Source organism: Neofelis nebulosa, chromosome X, assembly GCF_028018385.1.
Source record: "Neofelis nebulosa isolate mNeoNeb1 chromosome X, mNeoNeb1.pri, whole genome shotgun sequence".
Taxonomy (NCBI): domain Eukaryota; kingdom Metazoa; phylum Chordata; class Mammalia; order Carnivora; family Felidae; genus Neofelis; species Neofelis nebulosa.
This window is the reverse complement of record NC_080800.1, coordinates 106,744,443-106,766,794: the sequence shown is the minus strand read 5'-3', so window position 1 is coordinate 106,766,794 and position 22,352 is coordinate 106,744,443. Positions and strand designations below refer to the sequence as shown.

General features: G+C 36.0%; 1 protein-coding gene across 10 annotated transcripts in view; it reads left to right on the top strand.

The window, feature by feature from the left end:
- Positions 1-22,352, top strand: part of SMARCA1 (SWI/SNF related, matrix associated, actin dependent regulator of chromatin, subfamily a, member 1) — a 279,079-nt gene that overhangs the window by 53,356 nt on the left and 203,371 nt on the right. For 3 of the 10 annotated variants that reach the window (XR_009257261.1, XR_009257260.1, XM_058714167.1), the window contains 4 exons: positions 895-1,027; positions 4,590-4,708; positions 4,821-5,033; positions 18,000-18,110. Coding sequence is in view for 8 of the 10 variants with exons in the window: in XM_058714167.1 (XP_058570150.1) it covers positions 895-1,027; positions 4,590-4,708; positions 4,821-5,033; positions 18,000-18,110 (576 nt within the window). In the remaining 2 variants the exon portion in view is untranslated. Of the gene's footprint in view, positions 1-894; positions 1,028-4,589; positions 4,709-4,820; positions 5,034-17,999; positions 18,142-19,139; positions 19,947-22,352 lie in introns of those variants that run through there. The other 7 variants (XM_058714168.1, XM_058714166.1, XM_058714173.1 and 4 more) reach the window with 5 other exon arrangements.

Genomic DNA, 22,352 nt, shown 5'->3' with positions numbered 1-22,352 from the left:
TTTAATAAGGAAATTGAGTGGGACCAGTCATATTCTGTTTATACAGATTCTATTTTATGAATACAATTTTGAATAGAAATTATTTATTCACAGTACAGTTGGCCCTTGAACAATGTGGGAGTTAGGGATGCTGACCCCCCATGAAGCTGAAAAATTTCCTGTAATTTTGACTCCCCCAAAGCTTATCTACTAATAGCCTACTGTTTACTGGAAGCCTTACTGCTAACATAAATAGCAGATTAACACATACTTTTCATGTTACATGTATTACATACTGTATTCTTACAATAAAGTAAGCTAGAGAAGAGAAAATGTCATTAAGTAGATCATAAGGAAGAGAAGATACACTTATAGTGGTGCACTGTATTCATCAAAAAACCAAAAAACCAAAAAAACAAACCCAAGGGTCACCTGTAATTTGGAATGCTATAAAGAGTGTGAAATATTTTCTGCATTCTTATTTTTCCCTCTAAGTTTTTTGGATTTAATGCAACCACATTCCTTTCTTAATTTACATGGGAACAGATCTGAAAAAAAACTGTTGAAGCACTGAAATATAAAGGACTTCTTTTTTATATTAGCATTTTTATATCAGTGCATTTGTATTTTAATGTAGGCATCTATACAATACGGAATTAAAAACTACACAATATCTTGGAAGTATAAATCCATTTGTAGTACTTAGAAGTATATCTCTTCATGATAGAAAATCAGTTATTTTTATAACACTCAACTTCTGATTCCAAAAATACCCTGGGATTTTATAAGGAGGAGCATTTTAAGTCTTTCAAACTGTTTTTAATGTATCATTGTAAAAAACATGTAGAATAATAAATGGATAAATGGATTTGCTAATTTAACCTCTGTTGATGATGCTTAATATTTTGTTCACAGGGATTCACAAACTGGACTAAGCGAGATTTTAACCAGTTTATTAAAGCTAATGAGAAGTATGGAAGAGATGACATTGATAATATAGCTCGAGAGGTGGAGGGCAAATCACCTGAAGAGGTCATGGAGTATTCAGGTTTGTGTATAACTTTAAACATAGTGTTTAATTGTAACCTTATTCATTCTTTAGTATCAATTTAATTGTATCATTATTCAGAGATCTTTTAAACTATTAAGCATAAAGTGTAGGTAACAGTATAAAATGTAATTGTATTTCCACGATAAGATTGTAAGATTTACCTAAACAGGCCGCTATTGTCTTTAGCAGTTAGCTTATCAAGCCAAGTAAAGTCCTAACGAAACAAGGGTAGCTGTTGAATGAGCATTGACAAAATGAGTTTCCCATTTACCCATCTCTGGAATTTGATCCTCTTATGGGCAATTCAGATCTGAGACTTGAGGTTCAGAAGATTGAATTTGTGTCTTTCTAGGACATCTTTGAAGTAGAAGATTCTTCTCAGGGAATTTAGGTCCTCAAACACCCTTAGAGTTCTAATCAGCTCCAGACAGGTCATGTGGATTCCATTAACTTGAGGCAAGCTGGAATAGATCTAAAAAGACTGCTAGAATTATTTTTAATTTTTAAATTTTTTTAATTAAAAGAAATTTTTTAATGTTTATTCATTTTTGAGAGAGAGAGAGAGAGAGAGAGAGAGAGAGAGAGAGAATGCAAAGCAGGCTCCAGGCTCTGAGCTGTCAGCACAGAGCCCAACATGTGGCTCGAACCCACAAACTACAAGATCAAGACCTGAGTCGAAGTCAGATGCTCAACCTACTGAGCCACCCAGATCCCCCCTACAATAAATCTTTTGATTGGTTCTGGAATCCTCTCCCTTACTTAGCTGTGTCTTTGGTCTTGAAGCATATAGAGTTAATATGAATGCCCGTGTCGCAGCACATGCAACCTCAGGTTTCTGAAAGAAATCTTAGTAAAAATAGGTAATTATCTCTAGCAAGTTTTCTATATGTAGAACAGGAATTTTCTTACTTACAAATAGGTTGAACTTTCAAATTTAGTCTGAGTATCAGCTGTTTAGAATCTAGAGCATTTTTTTCCCTTCTAGAAACAATATTGCAAAGTAGGTTTGGTTTCTGTGCTAACCCCTCAAAGCCTACGTGGCTTTAACAGTTGAAATTCTGTGTTTTTGCCATGAAAAATAGCTGGGAGAGGATACTAATAAATATACCAAAAATTAATATAAGCTAGGAACAGCTTTTAATTTATCTGTACTGTTAGTGCTTGAAGAAATCCAGGTTTAATAAGAGAAAAGACACTTTTTCTTTTGGAAATCAGAGAGGGTTTCTGGTGATTAACAAGGAATTTAGAGGCTGATTATATTGAGCTTTTACTTCATATAATACGAAATTTATGAACTTCCTTTTACTTGATTCCAGTATAGCATTACTATTACTTGTAAGCTTTATCACATAAGTTTACAGCATTTGGGGGCTTAGAAAGGGTAAAAATAGATGAGAAATTCTAACAGCATTTTCATTCTAATGAAAAGAATATAAGAGAGATTTTGTGTGGAGAGATTTTCCAAAGTAGAATTTTCTTCAAAATAGCATCAATGTTTATGAAATTGCAAGAAAAGAAGTGATTCAGAAAGATACCATATCAGATGTTCTCTCACATTTGACACCAAGCCCGGTGGCAGGACTGGCTCAGCACGGTTAAATTGGGGCCATGTCACAGGATGGGGAGATTGGAATGGTTTCATGTAGTTGGTTGCAATAAAAGAAGTGTATATAATTGGCTGTTCGTATCTCCTACATAGCAGGCATTTGTGTGCTGAATGAATAAGAGAGATGAATAAATGAACAAAGGTGCTTATAAAAACCAGAGAGTGACAGTTTCTTTTGTGATGCTGAGATGGGTGGTTAACGTCCAGCGCAAAGAAGAAAATGGCCCACTAATGTTCAGATTGTGTGCTATAGGTTGAATGTTTCCCCCTCAAATTTAGATATTGAGATCCTAACCCTCAGTGTGATGGTATTAGCAGGTAGGGTTGGGAGGTGATTAGGTCATAAGGGTGGAGTACTCACGAATGGGATTAGTGCCCTTATAAAAGAGACCCCAGAGAGCTCCCTTGCCCTTTCCAGCATGTGAGGACACATTGGGAAGACCGTCATCTATGAACCAGGGTGTGGGCTCTCACTGGACTTGGAATCTTCCAGCACCTTGATCTTGGGACTTCTCAGCCTCCATAACTGTGAGAAATAAATGTTTGTTATTGAAGCCCCCCCCCCCCCGCAAATAAAAATCAGAGAGCACTGACATTCCTTTTGTGATAGGCTCTAAAAATGAAAAATTTGAGAATGTAGAGTATGCCATTAAAAGGCCTTTCACTGGGGCACCTGGGTGGCTCAGTCGGTTGAGCATCCATCTCTTGATTTTGGCTCAGGTCATGATCTCATGGTCATGGGATTTAACCCTGCATCAGGCTCTGCACTGACAGCACATGGCCTGGTTGGGATATTCTCTCTCTCTCTCTGTCTCTCTCTCTCTCTCTCTCTCTCTCTCTCTAACATAAACAAACAAACATTAAAATACCCTCCACTGAAGTCATAAGATGTGACCTAATACAGCCAGATTATTTAGATCATATATAAAATTTGGGTGACTTTGTGTTTTTTTGTTTTGTTTTTAAGAGAAAAGACTATTTCAGGTAAGTTTAGAAAACAGGGTACAGGTTGTTGGAAATATTGTAAGTTTAGTGAGTGGTTCCAAAAGTGAAATAAGAGTTTTGGTAAGAGTGGCGCTTAGGTGGCTCTCAAGAGTTCGACTCTTGGTTTCAGCTCAGGTCATGATCTCTGGGTTCATGAGATCAAGCCCTACATTGGGCTCTGTGCTGACAGCACGGAACCTGCTCGGGAATCTCTCTCTCCCTCTCTCTCTCACATGCATGCACTCTCTTTTGCTCTCTCTCAAGATAAATAAATTTAACAAGTTTCGGTAATAAATTGCTGCTTCGTAACAAGTTTGAGTTGATAATGGGTTTTGTTTTTGTTTTTTCTTGCTAGGAAGCTGTGTTCTCTAAGTTTATATGGCTACCTCTCTCCTGTTTCACTTTATGTGTTTGGTCCCTTTTATATCATGTTTGAATGAAATCATAGCTTAAATTAGTGTCTGTAGTGTCTTTAAAAATTATAGTCATTTGAGATTGATAATTAAAAATTCTGTAATATTTCATGAAAAGAAATTCACTAGCCTAAAACCTTCTTGTTGAGGTGTTTTAAATTTTTTAATGTTTATTTTTGAGAGAGAGACACAGACTGTGAGCCAGTGAGGGGCACAGTGAGAGGGAGGTAAGCCAAAGCAGGATCCAGGCTCTGAGCTGTCAGCCTAGAGCCCGACACGGGGCTTGAACTAATGGACTGGTTTGCAAGATCATGACCTGAGCCGAAATCGGAAGCTTTAACTGAGCTACGCAGGTGCCCCAAGGTCTTACTTTTAAATAAAAAGGGGTATTTAATAATTGAACATATACACATATACAGATGAATCTGAATCTTAAGTTTTAAACAGTGTAAGTTTACTACATCATGCCCTGTTAATTCTTTATTCTATAGTTCCTTGCATTCATTTGTTTAAGATGGTAGTACATTTATTGAAAAGTAATAATTGTGTTTTTCAGCTGTCTTTTGGGAACGTTGCAATGAATTACAAGACATTGAGAAAATTATGGCTCAGATTGAACGTGGAGAAGCAAGAATTCAACGAAGGATCAGTATCAAGAAAGCCCTGGATGCCAAAGTACTTTATTTCATAATTTAAAAATTATTATTAGATTGTTTTAATTGATACAGTGATTAGTTTTGACTTATTACACATTTAGTTAAAATCACTATTTTGTTTAAATTTATAGATTGCAAGATACAAGGCTCCATTTCATCAGTTACGTATTCAGTATGGAACCAGCAAAGGAAAGAACTATACTGAGGAAGAAGATAGATTCTTGATTTGTATGTTACACAAAATGGGCTTTGACAGAGAAAACGTGTATGAAGAATTAAGACAGTGTGTACGGAATGCTCCTCAGTTTAGATTTGACTGGTTTATCAAGTCTAGAACTGCCATGGTATGTATTCTTTTCTTATTTCCTTCAACTTTTTATCTTGAAAAATTTCAAATGTCATATATTCCTCATTTAGATTCTTTAATGGTTAACATTTTGCCACGTTGGCTTTCTCCCCCTACCCACATATACATTTGTACATATATACATAGAATCTGTATGTACACATAGAGCCTATATTTTGTGTTCAGAAATACAGGAACATACCTATATTCAGAAATGCGTATCTGTATCTGATATTCATAAATATACATTCTATATTTCTGAGCCATTTGGAAGTAAGTTGAAGAAATCATGAGTGTCCACCTCTAAATACTTAAACATTTATCTCCTAGAAATAAGAACTTTTCCTTACATAACCATAATACCTTTATCCTACCTGAAAATGTGAACAGTGATTCAGTAATGTCATCTGGTATACAGTCCCATGTACAAAATTTTCCAGTTTCTCTCAAAGTGTCTTTCATAGCTGTTTTCTTAAATTGATGATCTAGGCAAGGTTCACATATTGCATTTTGTTGCTGATCCTCTTTAGTCTTTTTCAATCTACAACTTTTTGTTTTTCATGACAAATGGCTTTTTAAGGTACCTGAACTTACTGTTTTCTAGAATGTCCCACATTTTTTTTGTTAAAAAATTTTAATGTTTATTTTTGAGACAGAGTGTGAGGAGGGGAGGGGCAGAGAGAGAGAGAGACATACAGAATCTGAAGCAGGTTCTCCAGGCTCTGAGATGTCAGCACAGAGCCCGATGCGTTGCTCAACCCACAAACTGTGAGATCATGACCTGAGCCAAAGTCGGACGCTTAACCCACAGAGCCACCCAGGCACCTCATAGAATGTTCCACATTTATCTCGCTCATTTTTAGATTTAGGTTAAGCATTTTTGGCAAGAATGTGACATAAGTGATGTGTACTTATTGCATCACGTCAGGGGGCACGATGACATAGGTTGTCCCCCTCTTGGTGATGCTAAGTTTGATCACTTGGTTAAAATGGTGACCACCAGAGCTGTCCACTTTAAAGGTACACTTCCCCATTTGTAATTAGGCAGGTGGTGCTTCACACTGTGTGAGCAACTTAAGGATTTATTTTCAATGAGAAAGAATTGTTGCCTAAGTGAGTCTTTAAAAGAATATTATGAGACAGAGAATAATTAAGTAGAAAAGATATTTTAGCTTCATGCAATTTACTTTGTTACTTCCTAATGTAAATTGTGTGCCTGTTAAATTTTAATGCTGCTTAACAGAGTTCAAATTGATATTGAATGGTTTTTAAAATGCAACACATTTTTAATATTAGCATTGTCAGTCTTTTGTCAGCTGAGGTAATTAAGACAAAAGTAGCTTTATATAGCCTAAAAATTAAAAGCTCCAGAAACTAACAGTTCAAATAATGGACATTTTTAAGTAGCTGCTATCTTTCATAAATGTTTTCTTGGCCAAAAGTGGAAATAAGGGTGCAAAGCAATGCTTAATGTTTTGTTTGATTCATTTATGTATGTATGTATGCATGTATGTTTATTTATTTATTTTTAGAAAGAGAGCGATCAGGGAAGGGGCAGAGAGAGGGAGAGACAGAATCCCAGGCAGAATCCTGCACTGACTGTGCAGAGCCTGATGTGGGGCTCGAAGCCACAAACAGTGAGATCATGACATGAGCTCAGAGTCAGATGCTTAACTGACTGAGCCACACAGGTGCCCCTTACTTACTTATTTTTTTGTGAAAAATTTTAAATGTGTATTCATTTTTGAAAGAGAGAGACAGAGCACAAGAGGGATGGGGTGGAGCGAGAGGGAGACACAGAATCTGAAGCAGGCTCCACGCGCCAAGCTGTCAGCACAGAGCCTGATGTGGGGCTCGAACCCATGAACCGCAGGATCATGACCCAAGTCGAAGTCAGATACTCAACCGACTGAGCCACCCAGGTGCCCCATATTTTTTTTAAAAGGTTATTTATTTATTTTGAGATTGAGAGAGAGAGAGTGCAGGCTGGGAAGGCCAGAGAGAGAGGGGGAGACAGAATTCCGAGCAGGCTCTACACCGCCGGTGCAGAGCCCAAGGTGGGGCTCGAACCCACAAACCATGAGATCATGACCTCAGCTGAAATCAAGTCAGATGCTTAACTGACTGAGCCACCCAGGTGCCTCTGATTCATTTTATATTTTAAGTTCAAGCTGAACTGAAAAAAAAGAAAAATCTGGGTTGCTGCACTGAAGACGCTAATTCTGGCAGATAAGATCAAGTATTTCTTAAAACTATAACATAAATTTAGAGTGTTCTTGGACTATTAGAATATATCTATCAAGTTTATGAAATACATAATGCTGGAGAGCTAGCAAATACTTTGGATCAAGCCAGGATTCAAAAGGAACTAGAGAAATTGGAATGATGGATAGGTTGAGTCTCACAACATAACATTCAATAGACATAAATTTAAAGTGCTCTGCTTACACAAAAGAATATGAAGAGGTTTATGTTAATAAGGTATAGTAGGAAGAATTGAATTAAAAGATAAGAATAAAAAAGGTAAGAATTAATTTGTAGCATGAAAGCCAGAAGTTTGATGTAGGAAAGAGTTGTTTGACAGGGTTCTTTGGATCATTGAAATAGATTATTGAAGAACGGTATAGAATAGCTTTTCTGTTAGCTTTGAAAGAGATTCTGCTTTGACTGTCTGAAGGCTTTGGCAGTGAGCTAGTTGGCCTTTTAAGGTGTCTTCTAACTCAGTGCATCTATGACCATGTTTAGCAGAGAACTCCTTTCAAAGGCCATGAGTTTAAAAATTTTAGCCATTTGGAGTTTCATGTGTGTAATGATCTAATGTAGAGAAGCACCAACAGCTTGTAAAAGACAAATGCCTACCTGCATTTGTCAGTGAATCATGTTTTAGATCATAAATGCCCTTTTATGTGATAGATCATTTGCTGGATTTTGAGTATTATTTCAGTAATATGTTACTAATTTTTTAAAATGTTGAGAGTTTGATGCTGTTTTCAGTCCCTAGAATCATTAAACTAAAGCAGAGGATGAAACATTCACAAGTGCAAGAAAAACCTTATATTATTTGAAATACATGAACATGGCTGTAGGACTACATATCCTTATTTCATTTTCTAAATAAAAAAACCAGTATATTATTAACAACCACTAGATGGCTCTGAACTCCCTTGTAAAGATCCTCATTTTCCTCCATCTTCTTTCTACAAAGCATTTACTTCTTTCTTTACTAAGAGATTTAAATCTCCTATGTATATTTTCCAAAGAGCAAATATTAACTCATTAGGTGAATATGAAGTGAAACCTTTATTTTATTTGTTAATAATGAAGATACCTTTGTCATTCTGGAAGGTGGAATTTCTGTTTTCTAAAGAATCTTTAAGAACATATAGTAGTTTATTTTATATTTAAATATTTTAACCCAGAGTTTTTTGTTTAACTTTTCTATCATATTGCTTTTTATTTCCCTCCTAGTTAATGGATAATTTTTACTTATACTTCTGGATTTAGAGTATAAGTAATATATTTTAGAACATGCATATATTTATAAGGTGTTTTTGGAATATTTCATGACAACATCAATTATTAGGGAGTTAAAGGAATGGAGTATGTATTAATAGATGATCCATTTGCCCTCCTTATTTTAATTTTTTTTTTTTTCAACGTTTTTTATTTATTTTTGGGACAGAGAGAGACATAGCATGAACGGGGGAGGGGCAGAGAGAGAGGGAGACACAGAACCGGAAACAGGCTCCAGGCTCCGAGCCATCAGCCCAGAGCCCGACGCGGGGCTCGAACTCACGGACCGCGAGATCGTGACCTGGCTGAAGTCGGACGCTTAACCGACTGCGCCACCCAGGCGCCCCATGCCCTCCTTATTTTAAATAATTGCTCTCATACAGTGAGAATCTCATGTACAATCTAGGAAGAGAACTTTCCCCTTGGAAAGAGGCAGTTTTCATTTCCAATATTAATTTGTTTCATTGAAAAATCCTATCTTAGAAACACAGAGGATGTAGTTTGATTATGTGTGTGTGTCACTGTGTTCAAATTAAAATCTTATTAATGATTAAACTTTAAACTTAGCTTACCAAAGAAGCTATCTTTAAAAACAGAGTTTTGCTTAAAAGTGACTCTTCTTTCCCAGGGATGCCAATAAATAGTGTGAAATACTTAGGAAAAAAGTGGGAACCTTGGTAGTTATATTTTATTCAGACATCTCAAAGTACTGAATTCATGGCTCCTGACTTAACTAACAGTCTTAAAGTGCTTAAAGGCATGAACCTCCACTTCTAAATATGCTTCACTTTTAAAGCCTTCAGCTAAAGTATGAAGATTTCTTTGAGGCTTTTCTCCATTTAAAAATGCTGGCTATACAAAAGAGAAAATGAGTTTTAGTTCTATTTCTGTGTGCTAAAAAGATAGTGATTTTTTTCTCTGAGAACTTGTGTGGTCTTTAAGTAAGCAATCAGTCTCTATTGAACTACATAAACAAGTAGGAAGGATATGATCAATTTAGTTTTTTAAGCTCAGAGCATGTGAATTGCCCTACCATTTCCTTCGAAGAAAAATATCTTATAATGGGGTCTTAGTTGTAGGACATTCACAGATGATCAAAGTTAAAAGGACCTTTACCAAGTGATTATAAGAGGAAATGATAATACTCTGTGTTTATATAGTACCTTTTATGTAATGCTTGCCAATCTGTTTACTAACATGAGCTTATTAATTTTTTTGCCATTCCTTTTAGGGAATGAGTTTCAGGATATTATCTCCATTCATTTAGTGACAGACTAACATGACTGGGAGATTGGAGAGGAACCTGAGAGGTCCAAAAGATCTTCCACATTAGTCAGTTTACTGGAAAGGACATGTGGAAAATACCCAAAGTTCAACCAGTAATTCCTTAGACCTGCTTAGGTCCTTTTAAGGACTTCAAGAAGAAAAGGCAGAATTTAACTCTCTGAGCTAAAGAACATTTCTTGATATAACTATTTATTGCATCCTTTACAGAATTGCTTTGACTCTTAATTTGAGTCAAAAAACATTCTTACCTTTTAGCCTCTGAGGAGCTGTTTTCTTTCCTCTCACAGCCACCTCAGGAAGCTGTGTGTGCATTGCCTGTGGCCATGTACCTTGGAGCTGAATCAAAGTATTAGTAATGAGTTGTTTACAATTACCGTGCCTTAGGTAGTTAAATGAATTTTTCTGATAGCATCTGAGAAAAAGAATCACACACTGTTGCATACAGTGTAATAAAAGCTTCACGTAATTACTGTTTGTTTTCAAATCACAACTTTGTTATTAATGGAAGTGTTCCTTATTTAAAATTAAGACACTGACATCTCATTAGAATTGCAGGAGAAAAAATACTTTCTAGAAAATATTGCTATAGCTTTTTATTAGCTTGCTTCCCTTTTTATAGGTTTATCAGTGAGAGTAAATGATAATTGGGTTACTAGTTCAGCACAGGATATTTTATAAATTATCTGTCCAGTTAGAGAAGGATTTTCTTTATAGATACTTTAAAAAAATGAAAATCAAATTAAAACATTTTCCACTTAATTCAGTAGTCGCAATAACATTTTGGTTTGTTGCTTATTTAGCATAGTCTAGGAAATTTCTTACAGAGTGCTGCTTGTTTTTTTTTTTAAATTTTGTGTATTAGCACTTAATTGTGTGATAATAGCTAATACTGATATTTTGGAGCATTACAAAGAAATGTGAAAATATCAATTACACTATTGGTAAAGTTGGTGAACTGTAATATATACTGATGGATTCTTCTTGACTGTAGAATTATTAAAATATTAAAAAAATATATTTATGCTCATAGGAATATATTTCCTCATGCATTTAAAAGACTGAATTGTCCCTTTTCAGCCTTAAGTTTGAAAAAGGGTCTATACAGAGGCATGTACAGGAGAGGTAGTGCTTAACTGCTTTGGGGTTAGGTTAGAGGAATGGCTTCACAGAAGAAGTCCTTCTTGGATCCAAGTCTAGGAAAACTAGGAAATGGCCATGGGACTACATTCTGGGTTGTGGAAACAGCATATGAAGAAATTGCAAGGAGGTTAGGATAAGTAGGGAGGTACTCAGAGAAGAAGAGATAGTTGGCAGCCAAATTGTGAAGGGCCTTCTCTGCTGTACAGAAGTCTTCTTCGTGTCTATAGGAAATGGAAAGAATCATTGAAAGATTTTAATAGGGCAGTGACAGTGATCAGATTTACATTTTAGAAATACTGTTCTGTGCAAGTGGGCAAATGTCTGCCTCAATTACCATATAGGCTGATTATCACCAAATTTCTATCTTTGTCTTTTCTCTGTTCCTCCTTTTTTCCCCCTTCCCTTGGCTAATGTATCACCATCTGCCCTAGATTCCTTTTTTTTTATACTGCTGCTCTCTTAACCCTCAAGTGCATTGGTTATATCTAAAGGGACCAGCATAGCACCTTGCACAAAGTAGGCATTCAGTGAATAAATGGGCATGGAACATTTGTACTTTAGTTGGCTTCTGTCTCATAGTCTCCTGTAGCTGGATCAGATTTGGATAGAAAGTAATGTAGGAATGACTCTGAGTTCTTTTCTTTTTGTCTACCTTTTTCTAATGAGAGACTTTATTTGACTTTCATACCTGAATTTTTTATTTTTTTGTAAGTTTGAAAAGCCTGATATAAATATCATGTGCTTTACTAGCAAATACAGTGTTTAAGACTGAACTGTTCTAGCAATCTGAAATACAGTAAATGCACTAACAGGGGTCCATTTTATGTATTTATACTTCTGTGTTATCTTGTGAGGAAGTGACAAAAACATTTTATAAATGATGTTTAAATGGCAGCAGTTATGTAAAAGTATCATAACTTTTGATACTTGTGTGAGACATATATGATATATTTATTAGAATATTAACTCCCATTTAACTGCCAATATGCTTGGACCCTGAGATTCTAATATAGAATGCTGTTGCATTATTTTTAAGTATGATAAATGTTCAAAAGTGACAGCCTGGAAAATATACCAGAGAATGTATAGTTAAAGGTATTGATTCTAGAAGGAAAATATAGGGAGGTAATAAAAGAGCAAAGGAGAAAAATACCAATTTTCTTTTACTAAGAATTGTAGAAGAAAATTCTGACTTTTTAGAACTACCTACAAATTTAGAGGCGCAAATGTGAAGTGCAATTTATTTTTTTTCCCTTGTTCATTCACCTGCTTTTGACTTTGAACTATAACAAGCACAGACCTTCTGTCATTCAGACTTACGCAGGCTTAGTGTCTAGGATTTTAGTACATAGGAAGTGTAACATGGAGCCTCTTTAATCTCTTTCAATAAGTCACTTCAAGTCTATTGATGCTTTCTGTGCCTTTTGAATTGATGCTTTGAAGCTGAGTATTGGGGCAAAGGATATTTGAACTTGGTGCCTGGTGTGATTGATATTCACCACACAGTAAAGGGCAGCACTGCTTATTGCAAATATTTCATCATTTATTAAATAAAGTACAGATACATATCCTAGTATTCAAAAGTTGAATAGTACTTTTGAAAAGTATTTCAAAAGTTGAAACATGGGTGACTTTGCATTGAATAGAATCACAAACCATTAAGAAGGTATGGAAAAACCAAGGCACCACAATTTGTTTAAAGTAAATCTAAAGACTATAGTTTAAAACGGGTTGGCAGACTACAGCCTGCCCCCCACCAACCTGTTTTTGTATTGGCCTGCAAGCCAAGAATTATTTTTAGATTTTCAAATGGTTGGAAGAAAATTAAAAAGCTATTTTGTGAAATGTGAAAATTATACAAAATTCAAATTTTAGTATCTGTAAGTAAGGTTTTATTGGAACACAGCCATACTCATTCATTTATGTATTGTCTACAGCTGCTTTCATGCTACAGTGGTAGAGCTGAGTAGTTGTGACAGAGACTGTGTGGTCTGCAAAGCTGAAACTATTTACTGTTTGGCTCTTCACAGAGAAGATGTGCTGAGCTCTGGTTAAAAGAATGTGGGTAAATGCAGGTTAAATGAATCAGGTTAAATGAAGGATAGGTAAAGGGAGAGGCTATTTAGCTCGAAAGAGAGGTGTTTGGGAGGTGTTCGGGAGGTGTTTGTGATGGAGGCATGGGAACTGCCTATAATATTTTGAAGGATTGTCATACAGAAGAGGGAATCAGCTTGTTCTCTGTGAGTATAAGAATTAGACCTAGAACCAGTTGTTGGAAATATAAGGTAGCATTGCATTATGGAACATTTTTAATTTGTCCAAAGGTGGAATAGAAAACCTTGGGAGGTAGTCTATTGGTATTCCCATCATTGGAAGAATTCAGATGGGTCAGACAACTAACTAGCAAGGACCTAGTAGAAAGGATTCAGCATCATCTTGAATGATTTTTAAAGTTTTCTAATCTTGAGAGTCTGTAATTTTATGAACTCACACAACCGAGAATCTGTATCAAGGGAAGATTTCCCAGTACAAAATACACCTTTGAGTACATCACTGCTTCTGCATAGAAATCCATTAATGAAATCTTTTTGTCAACTAAATTAAGTAAAATTCTTCAGTTCTCCACTGGTAGTGTCTAGGTTCTTTGTATTTTGATCCAAACTTAGCCTCATCTATCTTAACCTGCACAGCATCTCCCACCTTGGTTTCTACCAAACATTGTTCTAGGATATGCAAATCTGTGATATGTAGAACAAAGGTTCTGTGTTCAAATAGATTTAGGAAATGCTGATACTGAATCTCGTCCTTGACACTTCCAATCTACATTAGGGTACTCAAAGCTCTGAGAAGAACTTGGTTTAACTTTTTAAAACTATAGCATCTCCCACACATGTATGAACACAATACTTTTTTTCCTTTCGCCACCACTATTCACACTGCAGACCAGTTTTCCATTTGTCATTTTTGTATTCTTTTTTGTTTTTTGTTGTTTTTGCATTCTCTCTCTTCCTCTTATGTGCTGTTTTTCTCCCTCCAACTTCATTCCTAATCCTGCGTTTGGAAATGGTGAAAAAGATAATTAGACTGCAGAGTTTGTGGAAACTTTTTGAGACCACACAAAACACTCCCTGTAACCCCAGGAAAATAGGAATATAAAGAGGTGCAAGAATTTAGGAGAATATGAATGTGAAAGGAGAAATTATGTAAGATGAAGGTGCTTTAGATGTCATGAAATTTTTCATAGTCACTTAGTTATTCAAAAAGTGATTCACTGTTTTATTGGTAATCTGGCCTTTTGCCTTGTAATTTCTGGTTTCAGCTAGTGTTCTGTTTATGATACCATCTGTTTAGTTAGGCAGTGTTTAAGCATGTGAATAAAAAATGGGGTTGATATCTATAGAGGAAGTGACATTACCTATGCTAGGAAGGTAATATCCATACTCTCCCACTCCTTGGTGCTGTTCTCTAGAGAGGGTATTTTTCTGTGTCTGGAGTAGTGACAGGTTAAAAGGAGTAAAGGTGAGAACTTATTATACAGTCTATTTATAATCATTTGGAGATGTTCTCCTTCCCAGCATATGACACAGTCTCAAAAGTATTAGTTCCCCTGAATCACCCATACGAACCATGAACATGTATCTTACAGACATCTTCAGTCACTGGCTGCTATTACTTATTGAGAATAATAACAGCCAGAGGATATAGCTTAATGATTCAAGAATCAGCTTCACATAAAGACTCTATCTAGTCTCCCTAGAAACCAACAATCAAATCTCATCAGGGTCAACTTAGCCCTTTTTATAATAGATAAATTGAATAACATGCTGTTTAGTTTGTATGTGTGTTATTGAATGAAGGTGTGGAGAATATTTGGTCTGCATATTAAAAACATCAGTATTGTTTTGGTAAGTAAGGATGTTATTTTTCCTAAATTATTTAACCTTGTATAATTGAGGATGCAGAAGAAACGTGAATGTACCAGTGTTCTTTAAGGTTATTTTTAATAAATAGTAATATACATATTTTTTTAAATAGTAATATTTTAAAAACAATAAGAGGATTTGTTTTTCTGGTTACACTGCCTTTGGCTTTCTGCCTCCTTTTGGGCTTGAATTTTTAGAGAGTAGAAAATGCTTGGATAGTCAATAATATTTCTGTATGTATCATTTCCTATGTTGTATGTCATTTTCTGGCTTTTATTTGGAAAAGTAAAAGTGTATTAAAAAGTCACTTGCCATTTCTTAAAAATGTTATAGATTGCCCAAGAGTTACACATTCCTTGCATAAATTTGGAAAATACAGACTAGTATAAACATGAAAATAAGAGCATTGGTCCTACTTTTAGAGATAGTTGCTGCTAACTGGTAATGCTGTAGTTAGTAATCTCTCCGCTATTCTTCTGTATATATGTATATAGTAAGATGTGTCTGTGTATTCCATTTTTAAATGATCACAAATTTCGTTCTCTGTATTTCCATGCTAAAAAAATAATAACTTCTCCAAATATTCTTTTGTAAATTTTTGTATACATCTCTTATTTTCTTACATTAAGTTTCTACGAATGGAATTGTTAGCTCAAAAGGTAGGAGATTTTTAAGATGCTTCATTGATACTCCCAAATTGCCTTCTAGGAAGGTGTAGTATATATTATTTTAAAGACTTTACTTTTAAGTAATCTCTATACCCAGTGGAGCTCAAACCCACAACCCCGAGATCAAGAGTCATGTGCTCCACTGACTGAGCCAGCCAGGCGCCATGAACGTAGTATATGAGTATTAGTCTGCTTGGGATGCCATAACAGAATACCGCAAATGGGGTGGCTTAAACAGAAGTTTTTCACAGTTTTGAAGACTGGAAGTCCAAGATCAAAGTGTCAGCAGGGTTTGTTTCTGGTGAGGTCTTTCTGCCTGGCTTATAGATAGTGTCTTCTTGCCTGTGTTCTCATATGGCCATTTGTCTGTAAGAGTGTAGAGAGAGGTATCTCTGGGTGTTTCTTCCTCTTCTTATAAGATGACCAGTCCTGTCAGATTAGGGCCCCCCTCCTTACAATCTCATTTAACCTTAATTAACTCCTTAAAGGCTTTACCTTCAAACAGTAGTCACATTGTGGGGGTGTTAAGTTTCAATGTATGAATTTGGAGGGAATACAATTCAGTCCATAACAGGTATTAACATTGGCATGCCATCATCAGTGAATGAAAGTTCGCATATCCCCATCTTATTGCCAATACTGGATATGTACACCACATACACATGCATGCACATATCATTGGTAATTTGATAAAGATGGCTTTGTTTCACTTTGCATTTCTTTGATCGTTAGTTTATTTATTTATTTAATTTTCTTTAACTCCGAGTTAGTTAACATATAGTGTAATAATGGTTTTGATCATTAGTTTCAGTGAAAATTTTGTAAATATGTGGACATTTTAATTTTTTATGAGTTTTCTATTCTTGTACTTTGACCATATTTTTGTTGGGGGTTCTTTTTCAAAATTTTTTAATGTTTATTTATTTTTGAGAGAGAGAGCGAGTGAGCGAGCAGGGGAGGGGCAGAGAGAGAGGGAGACACAGAATCCAAAGCAGGCTCCAGGCTCCAAGCTGTCAGCACAGAGTCTGATGAGGGGCTTGAACTCATGAGCCATGAGATCATGACCTGAACCAAAGTCAGACGCTTAACTGAGCCACCTAGGCGCCCCTGTTGGGGGTTGTTAATTGCCAGTAAACCTACATTTTCATTTGTGTGTTTAGCTATGTTGTATGTATCATACCCTGTTGCTAATACAGAAAAGGAATTGTACTTTAAAATGTTATTTGTCTATGATTTACCTTTAAATACAGCTGTGTATGCAGGGTTAATATATGTGAGTATCCATATTAATGAATCATATGTTTAATGCTCACCATACATTTATAAGCACTATTTATAGTTTGGATGCATTGATTTGCTGGCAGTGAAATATAGGTAGTGGCAAGGTTAAGGCAAAATCTTTTCAGCTATTGTTTTCTCTGCATTAACAAATACAGCAGTGTTTCCTGAGATGTGCTCCTCAGGACTCTGATCCTACAAGATGTCCTGTGAGAAGAGATTTCTGTTGGTTGAATAGCTTTGAGAACTGCTTGCATCCTACATCTCCCACCTAGTGCTTGAGAGTGCTCATCAGGAACTGAGAAGCCCTGTATGTAGTAAAGAAATCTGTTGTACATCTGTAGCCTGAATACTTCCAAAACTTATTTTGGCAATAGGACCTTCCCCCTTTTTTGTTTCTGTGATTTTTGTTGACTTTTTATTTTGAAACGATTCACAGGAAGTTATAAAGAAATGTACAGGAAGGTCCCATTCACCCTTCACCAAGTTTTCCCCAATGGTAACATCTTGCATAGCTATACTACAATGTCAAATCAGAAAATCCGTAGTAGTATAATCCATAGAGTTTATTTGGATTTCATTGGTTATACATGCACTTGTGTGTGTGTGTGTGTGTGTGTGTATGTGTGTGTGTGTGTGTGTGGTTCAATGCAGTTTCATCACTTGTAGGTGTGTATAATCAGCACCACAAGACTCCTTTATGCTAGTTTTTTATAGTCACACACATTCTCTCCCCCTTTCCTACCTCCTGGCCACCACTGATAAGTTCTCCATTTCTAAACTTTTGTTATTTCAAGAATGTACTGTAAATAGAATATGGTAAATAATTGTTTGAGATTGGCTGTTTTCACTCCATGTAATTCACTTTTGGTTCATCCAGGTTGTTGTGTACCAATAGTTCTTTCCTTCCTATAGCTGAATAGTATTTCATTGAATGGATGGACCACAGTTGGTTTACCCATTCACCGCACTGGATGACATTTACCCCCTCCTCATATTTTTGGTGGAATCCATTAATATCCTGTATGAATATTGTTCTGAAGTAAATCAACTTTAGAAATCCTGTACCACAGAAATGATACAATAAATAATTACAACTTTTTAAAGATTATGCCGGAGTTGCAGAAATTAAAAGTCTGTTATTATTTGGTTTAGGAATTCCAGAGACGCTGTAATACTCTGATTTCATTGATTGAGAAAGAAAATATGGAAATTGAGGAAAGAGAGAGAGCAGAAAAGAAGAAACGGGCAACTAAAACTCCAATGGTAAAATTTTCAGCATTTTCCTAACTTTTAGGTAGATCTCACTTTTTTTACATAATTAAAATGCCTATATTATGTTTAATGCCACGTGATACCTATTATAAAAACTGTTTTTATGAAGTGCTAATTTGTTTTTGACAGAAAAAGAATACACTACAACCGCATTCCTTATTTGTTTGTAGAACATATGGTTAGGAACTCCCTAGTAAGAGGGCTCAATATTTTAAAAAATTCCTCATGACTTTAAGCAGAAGTATAATGCAAGTAAAATCCTTTGAATGGAGAGTCAAGTTGTCGTGGGGGAGTAGAAGAGGGGTGGGGTGGGATGGGATGGGGCTGAGGTTGAAACTTGGAGTTCTGATTTGATCAAATAAGTTTTCTGATCTTTGTGGAACTATGAGTACAAATGAGACTTGGAGCAGACAGCAAAGCTTTACTTGGTCTACTTGGTAACAAATGAATTGCTGAATAATAAGATGACTTGGTTTTAATCCAGTCAGGTCGCCTTGTATAGCTACAATTTGAAATATTCTTTAATAGCTCATAGTATTTGAGTGTGGTTAAGTAAACTACCATATTTCATCAAGTCTAAGATGCTTCCTATTGTAAGAAACAGCATCACTTTCTGTATTGCTAAGTGAAACTGCTGCCAACTAACTCATTTGTCATCAATTGTAAGATGCATCCTGATTTCAGAGATGCTAAAGTGAAAAAGAAATGCGCATCATAGAATATATGAAATATGGTGCTTTAACATCTATCATAAGGTTTTAAAAATAAATAGCATTTGCCTAGAAAACTTTAAGTATTAAGTAGTTCTTTAACATGAGAGTACATTTATGGTACCCTGTGTAAGTAGACATTTGCTGACTATTTTTGATGGGTATTTTATGTCTTTTTAAAAAAAAGTCTTTGAAGGTTATTTTACATTGGGTTATATATTTTGTTGGGCTATATAGAACATTAACTGTGAGTATAACATTTAAGTGAATATTCATGTTAAAATTTTTTTTTGATGCATTTACATCCTAGATTTAACATTGTTGGGCCATTTAAAAATGTGCATATTGGAGCAGAACATTAAATCTGTTTCCATTTTAGTCACAGAAAAGAAAAGCAGAGTCAGCTACTGAGAGCTCTGGAAAGAAGGATGTCAAGAAGGTGAAATCCTAAAGCCTAGAAATAAAGTTTTAAATGGGAAACTGCTATTTTCTTGTTCCCATCTTCAAATGCTAATTGCCAGTTCCAGTGTATTCATGGTACTCTAAGAAAAATCTCTTTGGTTTTGATTTCTTGCATATTTTATATATTTTACAATGCTTTCTACCTGAAATGTGTAGCTTTATATTTTATGCATTCTAGTATTTTTGTGTACTGTATTTTGTGCATTTCATGTCTTCATCAAAATCCTCTCAGTCCTTGTTCTTTTGAAGCTTGTGCTGAGGTTTTAGCTTTTCTATGTTTTATATGCCGCTGCTTTGAAAGAGAACCTAGATTCTATAGCTGTATTATTGTTGTTTCATACTTTAAATTTATATGGCTGTGGAAAAATGAATTAAAATGATTTGAGGAGAAAGACTTTTTCACTTCTTTGTTGCTTTCTTTTCTATTGAGTATGGGCTTGTATGTGTTACTGCATACTGTGATTAGCATAATAATTGTTTCTTTTGAGGTCATCTAAATATTTTTTTCCTAAAGGAATAAAGGGTGAGAACAGAAAAATATTAAAAAAAACTAATATTTGATACTGTGCTTGCTGTCAGTATGCATTACATTTAAATTATTCTCTAAATATTCAAGTGGGAAAATATAATAAAGAAATGTCTATAAGAAATTTAATTATTTCCTGTTTTTTGTGCAGTAGAAACATAGTTGTGTTTATTGAATTGTTTTGCTCACTCTACTATGTATTTGGTTGAAAGTTAAAGCTTTGTTTGCTGACTTGTGCATGATCTTCTGTCCCATAGAGCCAGTTCAGAGGAGTCTGGGTATAACATGTGGAGTTAGTACCAACTAAGTGAAGGTTACGAAATAAGTGCTATGCATGTAGAAGAATGGGGGCTGGCATCCATAGGACTACAGTTATTCTCAGAAAACAAACAATCTCAAAGTATCAGAGTTTTTATACACCAAGAGTTTATTTCTTGCTCACACTACAAATTCCACGCAGGTCAGAAGGATATGAGAATGGGAGGGGATCTGTTCCACACAGTCACTTTAAGGTTCCAGACTGACTGAGGCTCCAGTGTTTAGTATTGTGGCAGTACAATCTGGGACATGTGGCCTTTTCGGCTGCTACTGTAGGAGAAAGAGAAGCTGAAGAGTCTCATGTAGGTTTGTCATTATGTAGGCTCAGAGGTGACACATGTCACACCCACTTATATTTTAATGTCCCAAAGTAGTCACATGGTCCTGTGTATCTGAAAGAGGGCTGGCAAATGTAGGGGACAAATGGAGTGTTTAACATTACTGCCTCTGCCACGGGGCCTGTTGGCTCAGGAAACAACCTGTGTCTTTCACATGAAACTGTTGGTTTGTGATTAATCAGGATCGAGGTCAGGTTGTCAGGGGAACAGGGAAAATGAATTGGGATCTAGTGTGAAACACACAGCAAATAAGCAAAGTTGGGGAATGCAGGACAGTGATTTTCGTTACCAAACAAGGCTTGGATCACTAAAGAGTTGTTCCCCACCCTCCCACCCCCCACCAAGATCTTTTGCATTTCCTATCAGACTCTATTTAGTATATCACCAGCAAAACTTGGGTAGCCGTGCATGCAAGTCAGCATCTTGTACACCCTCAGCCTTCTCATAGGCATTCTGAAACATAGGAATAGATCTAGAAGGACAAACCAGTGTCTGCTGGACTCTTCCAAGTCTTCATTCATTGTCTAGATTTCATATTTCTTCCTGCCATGCTCCTGATTGGGTTCCTTTTACTGTTTCTATTGTTAGGGCTTAGAGTCTTGTACTCTGTTGGAGATTGGGGTGAAATGAAGGTGCTATTATGAGGTTAGGGTGATATTAGGTCAAGGGACCTAGAGATCCCCAAATCTGTCCCACTTAACTACCCTTTCTGTAAGATTCACAAAGGAGGCAAAGGTAAGCAAGGTAATTCTTCAATAGCTGGTGCTTTTGCTTCAAACTTCAGTCCAGAGCTCTTAAGCCCAAAATAAAATCTTGGAATTTTGTACACCAGTGAGATTAAATGCTGTATTACCTGAGCTAGAGAAAATGATACCCGAGAGGGTTTTTTTGAAACCCCCAAGTTTTGTGCACTGAAAAACAGTGAGGGTCCTGGACTCTGATCAATCAGTTCAGCGTTTCTTAGGAATTAAGATGCAGGGTGCGTGCAAGTACAATTAGGATCTTTAAACTTCTTTCATGGAAATTTAACAATCTCTGCTTGTTCTTTCTCTGTTAACCCAGAGGGGTTAATAGTTAAGCTGTATGTGACTATCTGCTTTAGGGGAGAAAATCTGCAGGTAAGTTCCTGGAACCTTTTCATGGGGCCATTTTCCTGATCCATATCATGGCTCTTATGAAACTTTTTTGGACCAAAGAGAAGTGAAATTCAGCTCTCCAAGATGTTCACTGAATACCTCTGATGTCATCCTCAGAAACTTGTGAAATGGTTTTATTCAGGACTTTAACTTAAAGGCCACACTATATATTCAGTGAAAAAATCACCACCTACTATATTCATCTTATTTTATGTACAGCATTGTTGTTGCACATAGCCTACCAAGGAGGCCCATGCAGTGAACCCCAGATGATAGCATAGTCCAAATAATACAATGTAGGAGATACAAAATGCCCAAGTCTCTATTTGAAACCTCTCTTATTGTCAGTTTTACACAGAGAAATTAAGGTATGATACAAAATTCAAAAATTCTAAGAAAGAAATCCCATTTCTAACAAGGGGCTGAGACTGATGGGGTAGTAGCCCTAGGCTTGGCTGCCCTGTTGGAGAGATAAAGCAGGACAATCAGTTTACCAGCTACTTGGAGGCCAGAGGAAGCAGAAGAGCATGCTGTATTCTTGAATACAATCATATAAATGCACAATGATCCAGCTCACCAGCAAAAATGGTCCAATCGGTTGTATGGGAATCTGACCCAACCTGATTCCTTGTTTGCAGAATGTGCAAGGAGGGAAGTGGATAGAAGAACAGGGACCCTGAGTGGTTTTCTTCACTCAAGACCTCTGTAGAAGACAAGAGGTGAATGGGTTTACCAATAATCCT